Source organism: Tupaia chinensis, unplaced genomic scaffold (assembly GCF_000334495.1).
Source record: "Tupaia chinensis unplaced genomic scaffold, TupChi_1.0 Scaffold142211_1, whole genome shotgun sequence".
Taxonomy (NCBI): domain Eukaryota; kingdom Metazoa; phylum Chordata; class Mammalia; order Scandentia; family Tupaiidae; genus Tupaia; species Tupaia belangeri.
Genome location: NW_006202061.1, coordinates 300,411 through 312,982, shown reverse-complemented (window position 1 = coordinate 312,982; position 12,572 = coordinate 300,411). Strand labels below are relative to the sequence as shown.

Below are 12,572 nucleotides of genomic sequence, written 5' to 3'. Positions count from 1 at the left end.
CGTCGTAAAGGTGGAGTCAGTGTCCGCTGATATGATGGTGATGGAGTTCTCTTTCGACGAGGAGAAGGAGAATGTCTTTGAATCGATGATCCTGATTGTGAGGAAGATGAGTGATGTCTAGAAGATATAGGAGAATGATGCTGTCCTGCTGGGGAAGTAGACCTATAATGAAAATAACAACAGTAAAATACATGTTGAAGAACCTTCACTTTGGACCAGCTGGTTGGTGTGGTGTTTAAGGTGGCTGGATTCCACATGGTCATCTGAGCAGTTTGAGTCCCAGACCTAGTGGCCTGAAAAACATGCCAGGTGCATATAAGTACATGCTCAGTATTCCGAGAGGAGAATGGAGAAGAAGGGATTACAGTGTGGCCACCCTCTCAGGGAAGTGATTTCTCATTTCTCTTTCTTCAGTGAGCACCACACACCCTATAGCAAAACTAAAAAACAAAACACAAAGCAAAAAAACAGAGTTAGAAAAAATCAAGAGTTTATAATTTCAGTTTTAAAAATAAGCCTTTAAGAAGTATTACTTTTTAAAAATTTTTTAAAGTTTTTGCTACAGGGCATATGCTCTCACTGGAGAGACAGAGTGACAGTAAGAGAAACAGAGAGGGGGAAATTGAGAAAGCACTCCCTGGAGGGATGGCCACACTGCAATCCTCTCTCCTCCATTCTCCTCTCAGGATTTTAGTCACACACATACAGTGTGCTTCACAAGCCACCAGGTCTGGAATTCAAATGGCACAGTTGGTAACATGGGATACAGTTGTGTTAATCACCATGCTACTGGCTGGCCCAAGAAGTACCATCTTTAAGATAAAGTAAGACTAGTTTATAAGAAATAATTTATTAAAATATATAAAATTTATATTAGTCAATTCAGTGATCCAAAGCCTACACCTTGAAATAATCATTCAATTTAAAAATGAACAGGTTTTCAGAAGTGTCTCAGATCTTTCACTGGCCAGCTCTTTGAATTCTGTTTATGTCAGAAAGTACCTGCTCATTATCATTAGGACAGAAGATCAATAAGGAAAAAGAAACCTTGAATAACACTTTGGACCAACTAGACCTAAAATATACTTACAGAACACTCTAAGAAACAATAATAGGATACACTTTTCTCTGAAGTGCACATGGGACATTCTCCAGGATAAACCACGTGTTAGGCTTCAAAATTAAATCTAAATAAATTCAAGAAGACTAGAACCACACAAAGTATTCTTTCTGATCACAAAAAAATGGAACTAGAAATCAACAGCACAAGGAAACAGGAAAGTACACAAATATGTAAAAATTAAATACCACATTCTAAGTAAGCAATGGGTCAAATAAGTCTCAAGGAAAATTTAAATACACCTTGAGACGAATAAAAATGAAAACAAAACACATCAAAACTTATGGGATACAGCATACAGTGCTAAAAGCTGTTTATAACTGCAAATGTGTACATGAAAAAAGATCTCAAATTAAGATGGTAACTTTATACCTGAAGAAACTAGAAAAAGATGAACAAGTTAAACCCAAAGCTAGTAAAAGGAAAAAAATAATAAATATTAGAACAGAGATTAGGAACAGCAGGTGGAGTAGTAGTTACGGTGCTGGACTCCCACATGGCCGACTGCAGTTTGAGTCCCAGAACCTGGTAGCTTGAAAATCATGCCAGGTGCGTGTGCACCCAAATTCTGAGGAAGAGAATGGATTGCAGAGTGGCCATCCTTCCTGGGCAATGGTTTCTTACTTTTCCCTCTCACTGTCTCTCTCTCTCCAATGAGCGCACACACCCTATGGCAAAAACCTACCAAAACAAAGAAAAAAACACATTAGAAGAGAGATAAACAAAATGGAAAATAGAGAAACAAAAGATATAATTGACAAAACTAACAGTTGGTTTTTAAAAAGATCCAAAAAAACCTTAGCTGGACCTAGAAACACAAAAATTATGATTACTAAGTCATGAAGACATAAGTGACCTGAATATATCGACAACATATAAAGAGAGTGAATCATTCATTAAAATCATCCCAACAAAGAAAAGCCCGGGGTCATTCTATGGTGTGGTGTTTAAGATAACCTGGATCCCACAAGGTTCACCACATGGTTCAAGTCCTGGACCAAGTGGCTTGAAAAACATGCCGTGTGTGTGCACGCATGTGTGCCCAAATTCCCAAAGGAGGGAGAAATGGAAGAAAAGGGATTGCAGTGTGAACACTCCCCACGGGGAGTACTTTTCCAACTTCTCTGATTTTCTCTTTTTTTCTGGTGAATACAAGTGCACTCTGGCAAAATTTGGAAAGAAAGGCCCCAAACCAAAGCCACATGGTTCTACTGGGAAATTATACCAAATATTTAAAGAATTAACACCAACCTTCTTAATACTCTTCTGAAAAACTGAAGAGAAGGAAATACTGCCAAACTAATTTTATGAGGTCAGCATTAACCTGATTCCCAAAGCCAGACAAGAAAACAGAAAATTACAGACTGATATCCCTGATGAATATTGAGGTAAAAAATCCTCAAAAAATACTACCATGTGAAATTCAATAACATGTTAAAGGGTCCTACACCATGGTCAAGTAGAATTTATTCCAAATGCAAGAATGATCAGCATATGAAAATGAATTAATATAACACAGCACATTAATAAAATGAAGGGAAATAATCATATGATCATCTAAATTGATGCAAAAAATGACAAGATTAAACACCTTTTGATGATAAAAATATTCAATAATGTAATACTGGAAAAAAACTATCTCAATATGAAAAGTCCACAGCTAATATACTACTCAATAAAGACTGAGTTTTTCCTCTAAGATTAAGAACAATGTCCTCTTGTCTCTTTTATCCAATATAGTATTAAAGTCTTGGCCAAAGTAATTAAGGGGAAAAAAAGACATCCAACTTGAAAATAAGTAATATCTCTTCCCCAGATGATATAATCTCGGATGTAAGAAACTCTAGATTCCACAAAAAATAGTGTTAGAACTAACAAACAAGTTTGGCCAAGATGCAGGACACAAAATCAATATGCAGGGCCAGCAGATGGCGTGGTGGTTAGGGCATTGGACTCTCACATGGCCAAGCATGGTTTCAGTCCCAGACCTGGCGATTCTCACTATTCTCAGCCCACCATTTTTCTATGATGACTACAGAAAGCTAAAAAATAAATAAATAAAAATTAAAAATAAATAAAATAGATAATTCTTAAAAAAAAAAAATTGGCTGGGAGGTGGCATGGTGGTTAAGAACTCCCACATGGCCAACTGCAGTTTGAGTATTGGATCTGGCAGCTTGCTCTCTCACTTTCTCTCTTTCACTCTGGTCAAATTAAAATGAATAAATAAATAAATAAATGAATAAAGTTAAATGAAATAATTCTTTGAGACCGGCACAGTGTTTGAGGTGCTAGACATTCCCACATGGACACAGTTCGAGTCCTGAACCTAGTGGCATGCTTTCTTACTTTCTCTCTATCTCTCTCGTCAAATTAAAATGAATGAATAAATAAAATGAAATAATCCTTTAAAAAATCAAAATTAACATGAAAAGATCAGCTGTTTATATATGTTCTAAAGATCAGAAAAGGAAATTAAGAAAACAATTCTATTTACAACATAATTGAAAAGAATATTTAAAAATAAACATTACAAAGGAAGTGAAAGACTCATACACTGAAAACTACAAAAACACTGATAAATGAAAGCAAAGACAACCACAAATAAATAGAAAGATATCTCATGTTCAGAGACTGGAAGATTTAATATTGCCAAGATGTCCATACTATGCAAAATAATTTACAGGTTCAGCATAATCCCGATCAAAATCTCAGTCATTTTTGCAGAAAAAGAAAAATTCACCCTAAAATTTATATGGCATCTCAAGGGATCCTCAAATAGCCAAAATAATTGTAAAATAAAATAAAGTTGAGGGATTCACACTTCCTGACTTCAAAAGTGGGGGATTCAGATTTCTTGATTTCAAAAGTGGTGGTGAAGATGGGAGAAATAGGAAACCTTGTGTAGCATTGAGCCTATAAAATAGTGGGTGTAACTGCTATGGAAAACAGTATGGCAGTCCTTATAAAAAAGTAAAAATATAACTACCAGATATCCAGCAATCCCATTTCTGGGTATATATCCAAAGGAACTGAAGGGAGAGTCTCAAATAGATATTTACATAGCAATACTCATAGTAGCATTAGTCACAATAGCCACAAGGAAGCAACTCAAATGTTCATCTACAAATGGATAAACAAAAGTAAAAAATACTTATTAATACATACTATTCAGACTCAAATATCTTAACACATTCCACAATACAGATGAACCTCAAGGACATCATGCTAAATATGCTAATCATGAAAAAGACAAAAACTATCTGATTAACTTATTTGAGGTATCTAAAGCAGCCAAATTCATAGAAACAGAAAGCAGAATGATGGGTACCAGGAGTTGGGTGAAGAAAAAAGGAAAGTTATTGTTGGATGGGTAATGAGTTTTAGATTTGCATGATGAATACCTTGTAAAATCATAGTTCACAACGTGACTATAATTAATACTACTGCACTGTGCACTTAAAATGTTATGTTTTTACCACAATAAAAAAATTCAAAAATTTTAAAAATCATGTTTACTGAATTATAAGTGTCTTATTTTGGTAACAGTCATACACATAGGAAAAAAAAATGAAACTTTTTAAAAAGCCCTTCAATGCTGATATCAAAAAGCTTCTAAAAAGTAAATACTGTAGAACCTATAAAAGTAACGTTGTTAAAAACAGAACACTTCTACTTACCTTGGCTTATCTCTTTTTTCTCTTTGTCTTTCAAAATCTCGTCCTCTGTCTTTTCCATCTCTTGGTTTGTCTTCTATCCTGTCTTTTACTTTATACTTTTCTTTGTATTTTTTCCCCAAGGCAATATCTTCTGGTATAGGAGGGGGTGGACTAGGAGTTCGTGGTCCTTTCTTTTTACTTTGGTTGCTTTTCGAATTCCTGAGGGTAACACAAAGCTATTACAGATCAATTATTTCTGCAAGGCCAAATGAAATTTTTAAAAAAATATTTTTGCCATATGGTTTGTGCACTTGCTGGAGAGATGGAGAAAGTGAGAAATCACCCTCCCACTCCCAAGGGAGGATGGCCATGCTACAATCCTCACCCTCCTACTCCCAAGGGAGGATGGCCATGCTACAATCCCTTCTCCTTCATTCTTTTCTCTCTCTCTCTCTTTTTTTTTTTTTGAGAGGTTTTTGCTATAGGGCATATGCGCTTGCCAGAAAGACAGAGAGACAGAGAGACAGAAAGCGAGAAATCACCCCCCAGGGGGATGGCCACGCTGCAATCCTCCATTCTCCTCTTGGGATCTTGGGCATGTATGCACACACGCCCAGCGTGAATTTTAACCACCAGGTCCGAATCTCAAACTGCGGCCGATGACATGTGAGTCCAGCGACAAAGGCATTACGCCAACTGCTGGTTCCTCTCCTCCACTCTTCTCTTAGAGTTCTGGGCATGCACACACATGTACCTAGCATGTTTCTCAAGTCACTGGGCCTGAGACTTGAACTGTGGAATTGGTCACCTGATTCAATCACCACAGCATGCTGGTCTACCAAATGAATATTTTAATGAATGCTTTTTATAAATGGCAGCATTCCTTTCAACTAAATGCCCTTTATTATTTTTTTACTCTAGTAACCAAGATACAGAAAAACATAAAACAGAAAGGTCCACAGAAATGAGCAAATAATTAATTTACTTGCTACCTATTTTGTTAACACTGCTTGTTGTTACATAATTTTAAAGTGCAAGGTTCTGAAAACATAGGAGTGGAAAAGGAAGGGACTCCAGTAAAGGGAATAATATAAAATAACTGTTAAAACTTAATCTTATTTTTGGCTCACACAGAAAAGTTAAAAAAAAAAAAAAGAAATATCAAATGTAATTCCACTACCCAAGGATAACTGTTGGATATACATGGCATCGGAACACTGGACTTGGCAATGATTTTTTTTGCTATTAACATCAAAGGCAGAAGTAGCAAAAACAGAAAAATGAACTATGTCAAACTTAAAAACTTTTGTGGAGGGCCAGCAGTTAGCGTAATGGCTATGTCGCTGAACTCCCATGTAGTCGAACACGGTTTGAGTCCTGGACCCGGTGGCTTAAACTAACGCTAGGCACATATGCGTGAGTGCCCAAGATCCCAAGAGCAGAATGGAGAAGGGACTGCGGCGTGGCCATCCCCCCCGTGGGGGTTGATTTCTCCCTTTCTATCTCTCTGTCTTTCTGGTGAGCCCATGTACCCTATAACAAAAATCTCTCCCCCACCAAAAAAATATGTTTTTGTGGGTCAAAGAACACAACAGAGTGAAAAGACAACCTGTGGAATGGGAGAAAACATTTTCAAGTCATAGCCATTCATCAAATTACATATATAAGGTTATATTTATATATATTTGAAATTTGGGGGGGGAGGTCACAGTTATTTTCACTGTAAATAAAATACTTTTTTTCTTTAGGGAGATTTTTGCTATACGGTGTATGTGCTTGCTGGAGAGACAGAGAAAGTGAGAAATCACTGCCTGGGGTATGGCCATACCAAAATCCCTTCTCCTCCATTCTCTTCTCAAGATTTGGGGCATGCATGCACACATGCCCAGCGTGAGTTTTAAACTGCCAGGTTCAGGACTCAAACTGTGGTCAACTACATAGGAGTCTAGTGATGTGATCATTATGTCATCTGGGTGGGTCCCCAGAAATAACTATTAATGTTTCTTTTTTTCTTTCACACAGGCATGAAACCTCCTATTATAATGTTTCCTACGATATCTTTTTTTGGTACTGATCACAGATAAAGCATGAGCATCTTTCTACAACAAAAAAGTAGATTTAAGTAACTGTTTTATAGACTGTATAGAATTTCCTTGAAATGATGCTCCAAAATGCCATGCCGCAATTCCTTTTCCTCCATTCTCTAGGGATCTTGGACCCATTTGCACATGCACCTGATGTGATTTCCAAGCCACTGGGTCTAGGGACTAGAAACTGTATCTGCACAGTCTGTAATGTGGGATCCAGTATGGAGAAACCTCCTGCTGGCCAACTCCAAAACTTCTTGAACAATTTCATATTGATAAGCTTTTCAGGTGGCTTCCAAGTTTCCTTCCTTCCTTCCTTCCTTCCTTCCTTCCTTCCTTCCTTCCTTATCTATCAATCATCTATCATATGTACATCATCTACAAATAAAATTCTGACACACTGTTTGGAAATACTCATTTAAATCTTTGGATCTTGTTTAACAAAACTTTCCCAAATCTTAGACTACAAGATGGTTTCCTAAAATTATGAAATTTTACCATTGACATTTAAATCTTTGATTTTTAAGAGTATAGATTATCCTCTTTTGTTTGGCATTTCAAGTAATTTTATATTAGTGGTATAACTCTGATTCTTTGCACATCTGATATTGGCTCTCTTTGCCTCACATCTGGATAATAATCTGATTAAATATAGCATTTTCATGTCAAAATCCTCAGAGCTCCATAAAGCTTACAATTATTTTGCAGGATTTTGTACTATAGATGAAAAGTCCAAACACAATCAAATCTTTTACTCTTCAGGTAACCTGGCTTCTCTGTTGAGAAGTAAACCATTATTTCTGGACAATTATTCATTGAAAAAAAAAATTTCGCCAAGTCCAGGTATTTTTTCTAAAACATTTTCCAGCACTCAATGAACTATTTGCTCTTGAAATTCCAAGGTTTTTTTTTGGCTCAATTCTTCTATCTTTATTTCATCATGTCTCTGTATGATCCAAATCTTTGGTAGTTCTCTTTACTATAGTTACTGAATCTCCTGGATCTTTCCTTCATGCCAGATTTCTTGTCATTTTCATCTTTCTTCTGCTTTCTACTGTGTTAAATTTGCCTTCAAATTCAGTACTTTTTCTCTTAAGGAGTTACCCATTCTACTACTTCTAAATTTGGCAATCTGACTCTATTTTCGGTTTGAAATTTTTTTCTTCTAATGTCCTTGTTCCCATGATCACAGATTTTTTTCCCCATGATCAACTATTCTCATCATGCCAAGGAAATATATTCTCAAATCACACTAACTTAGGAATTGTAAGTTTGTTCCTGCTTTCTATATTAACATTACTATGTAAGCTGTCTGCTCTGAGTGTTTAGTTTGATACTGTTTTTTTTAAGTGGTTCTTGCTTTTCAGACATCTGGTGAGTTTTCACTATTCACTTGACTGACTACTGATATTTATAAATGAGGACCTAAGCCTCACTTAACTATCCATTGATATCTCTAAGTGAGGACCTAAGCCTAAATCCTAGAACTTACTTATTGTCATCTTGACTTCTCTAGTCCCAAGATTCTGTGACAAGGTAATGGGTAGTACTTTCTTCAGAATTGTTGGTAAGGGTCTGGGGCTCCATTGTCTAGTGGTTAAAGAAGCTGATCCTGCTTGGCTGACGGTAGTTAGAATCTTGGCCATGGCAGCTTGAATAACATGCAGAACATGTGTGTGCCCCAAATCCTGACAGGATGGAGAAATGAAAGGGAAGGGATTGTGGTATATCCACACCTGATGGGGGGGAGGGGAGGAGTGCTGCCTTCTTCTCTCCTTCTCTCTCTCGGTCTTGTAAGGGCACACTCTGGCAATTAAAAACAAAAACCTGCAGGTAAAGATTCAAAAAAGATAAAAGTAGTAAGAGCACCTGATTCATGATGAGCATTCAGAAAATTTGGGTCTCTTGATTCTTACCCCTATTTCTTGTTATCATTGATAGTATTAATCACCTAAGCAAGTTGAAAATTACCAAAATATGACTGCTATCTACTGGGTGGAAAAGTCCAGGTACATTTTTTTGCATAGAAAAATACATCATGACTTTCTAACACCCAAGTACTTCTCAAATCTACTATCTGCCAACCATAAGTAATTGCATATTTACAGGATGATTTGAACTTCCTATGCACCAAACAGGTAAGTGATACCTGTCTGTATTTCTAAAATTTCTCTGCCTTAGAGAGAAATCAATAATTAACATCTATATGAAAAATTTCTTTAAAGTTGAAGATAAAATAATAGAAGAATTCTGAAAGTAGACTTTATTTTCATATTACTTCCTCTAATAGATACTAGCTGGGCATTTACTGAAACTTTTCTTCTGGGTATAGTGCTAATTTTTAAAAAAATTAGGTATAACCAAGTGACCAAGATCTGACCAAAAGAATGTGAGTGGAAGTCCAGATCTCACTTTCAAAGGACTCTCAGATGCCTTGTAACTGTAAACTATTCAGCCAAATAAAAGTACTATTAAAATTTTTTCTTTGTATTTTCCATTCTTTGGTTTCCTGGAAGGTCTGAGAGCGGAATCATGAAGAACCCTGGATTACTAAATTTCCAGATATGGAACAGCCACTTATTAATTTGAAACATCCATTCTGATTTCACTTGAAAAAGAAATAAACTTCTAATAAATTAAACAACTGACATTTGGGAGTCAGCTATTATTACAATTAGTAAATTAGTTATATATAATTTATATATATTATATATAATATATAATTTGTATTATTATATATATATGCTATATATAACATATAATTAATTAGAATTAATATATATAACTAATATACTTACTAAAGTATTGAATTTCTTCCCATTATCCTCAAAATATATGTGGTTGGAAGACACAACTAAGTTACAGTACTTTTCCAAATGACCAAAATTGATTTTGCATATTATGAGGTTAATAAGATCTTTTTGTTTTGACATTTTAAAAAATCAACTGATAATTCTTTTAGTGGCACAGAGTCCATTTCTTGTTTGTGGCACAGCACTCACTTGTCTACTTTTATCATTTTTAGATCCTTTCTCTTTTCTCCTTCCATGTATCTCTTTCGAACAGCCTCTGATATTTCATACTTCTTTGTACCAAGAGCCATAAAGAAAGGGCTAGGAGAAAAGGATGACAATATAATGAGACTCTGTCAGAGGTGTCTGTCCATCTCTCTCTCTTTCTTATCAGAAAAAGAAACATAAAAAAACTGCACATTGACAAAATAGGTAACATATTTATGGGTTTAAATCATTCTGCATAATGGCATGGCAAATTTGGTCCTTAAAGGTTCATGTGTTAGGATTTTATTGTATGGGAAAAGCGCTACGTGAAAACTTAATCCTTTCAGGGACCAGCAGATAGTGTAATGGCTACATTGCTGGACTCCCATGTAGTCAACCGCAGTTCAAATCTTGGACCCAGTGGCTTAAACTCATGTGTGTGCATGTGTGCACAAGATCCTAAGAGGAGAATGGAGGAGAGGGGATTGTGGCGTGGCCATCCCCCTGGGGGGTGATTTCTTGCTTTATGTCTCTCTTTCTGGAGAGCACACTCACCCTATAGCAAAAACCTCTCCAAAACAAAACAAAACAAACAAAAACCAAACCAAACAAAACTTAATCCTGTCATGGTATCCTACAGGTGGGAACTCCGGGTGTGATAAAGTCATTAGGACAGACCTTCCATGATTGAGTTATAGTACACACATAAAGAAAGAAAATAAGACAGCCACAAGGATATAGATCATGGTCCACTCTGCTCAAGGTTCTCCTTTCAACCATTTTGTGATGTCTTGGACTTTTCAGACAAGGGTCAACAAACCCCTATTTTTAAAATAAATCATTCAGTCTCAGGTATTTTTGTTAGCAATGCAATAATGGACTAACATACAGTATATGTCACACACAAGAACAATTTTTTTTTTTTTAAAGATTTTTGTCATAGGATGTATGTGCTTTCCAGAAAGAGAGTCATAGGGAAAGTGAGAAATCACCCCTATGCGAGGGTGGATGTATCACAATCCTTTCCCAATTTTCCTGTAGGGATTGTGGGCATGCAGACACATGTGCCTGGTGTGATTTTTCAAGCCTCCAGGTTCAGAACTCAAACCTCAGTCAGTCCTGGTGTCCAATGCCTTAACCACCAAGTCACCCGTTGGCCTGCAAAGATAAACCTCACTATCACACTATATTTCACAATAAATATCAAAGAAAAATGTTAACTTTTAAGGAGAAGTATTAATTTTAATGTGTCAGTAATTATATCTGCCCATTTGACATAATAACCTAGTAAGACCAAAGAATTCGTTTACTTGCTTGTTATCTCAGCTGACTTACAGGCATTGTTTAAAATATTCGCTCAATTTAAACTTAAATTTTAACCCATGCTCATGCTCAATACAGTTTGTATTATAATCAAGTAATGAAATTGAAAGTTGATTATCTGACACTCAGTGTAGACTGCATAGCTAAAGAAATGCTATACTTAATTAGATTTTTTTTTTTACATTTTTAATGTACTGTTTTCCAGTCCTGCTTCTATTTCAAGTTAACAGTACTTCTTACAATCAACAACATATTAGAATTAAGAAAACACCGTATTTAATCAATGTAATTATTTACCAAAGGATAAGTTACTAAAAGGAGTAAGAGGGATTATATGAAAAGGAGAATGAAACGATCCCTAATTCTAAATAATTATCAAAACTTTTAATTTCAAAGATTTTTCAAACAGGGAACCAGCAGTTAGCGTAATGGCTATGTTGCTGGACTCCCACGTAGTCGACCACAGTTCGCGTCCAGGACCCGGTGGCTTAAAACTCACACCGGGCGCGTGTGCGTGCGTGCCCAAGATCTCGAGAGGAGAATGGAGGAGAAGGGATTGCGGCATGACCATCCCCCCTGGGGGATAATTTCTCGCTTTCTGTCTCTATGTCTCTTTCTCTGTCTGGCGAGCGCACGCGCCCTATAGCGAAAACCTCTCCAAAAAAAAAAAAAAAAGTTTTTTCAAACAGAAAGTGTAAGGAAATGAAAAAAGAGTATTTCTTAGATATGTGCGATTTATCAGAGAAATGAATGGGATTAGGGAAAAGTTATGTAATTGGTTAGCTGAGATGATAAAGAGCAGTGGATGAGGGGTAGATTGTATCACTCTAACATTCGACTTCTTTCATATCCTTTTGCAGTATTTACTCAATTTGAGAAACAAAGGAGAGGATTAAGTCAATTTTACTGAATGTCTCTATAATGCAAAGCTCAATGCAAAGTCGATGCTAAGGGAAGACTGAACAATAATGAACCATCAAGATCCCAATATTCAAGAAGCTTAAATTTAATAGAGGATGTAAAACATATATGTCACAGCTCAAATATAATGTAAAAGGCAATTAATATTGAGAGGGGTATAAACAAATCTAATAGGTATGCAGGAAAACCTAATGAAAAATTCAGAATTTGAACTAGAGACTGAAGGATTGAGGGTGGAAGACAACAGGTAGGAAGACTGGAAAAGTAGTGATGAGATAGAAAAGACTCAAATATAACTGTCATTCTAATCAATCTAAATTTTGTTCAATATAATGGAAAGCTACTGAGTTTTTCAATGGCATAATAAGAAAAAATTTTAAAGAGTTTTCTAGTAACATCTGCCAGAGAAATGAATGAGCTGGCATAGCTGAATGAAAATGAGTACGTGCATGTAGGGTGGACA

General features: G+C 36.0%; 1 protein-coding gene across 1 annotated transcript in view; it reads right to left on the bottom strand.

Annotated features, from left to right (window-relative positions):
• ZC3H13 (zinc finger CCCH-type containing 13) overlaps positions 1-12,572 on the bottom strand; it is a gene marked incomplete in the record, with an annotated part of 76,736 nt that overhangs the window by 39,111 nt on the left and 25,053 nt on the right. The window contains 3 exon segments of the mRNA XM_027766301.1: positions 1-162; positions 4,801-4,998; positions 9,869-9,979. Coding sequence (XP_027622102.1) covers positions 1-162; positions 4,801-4,998; positions 9,869-9,979 — 471 coding nt within the window.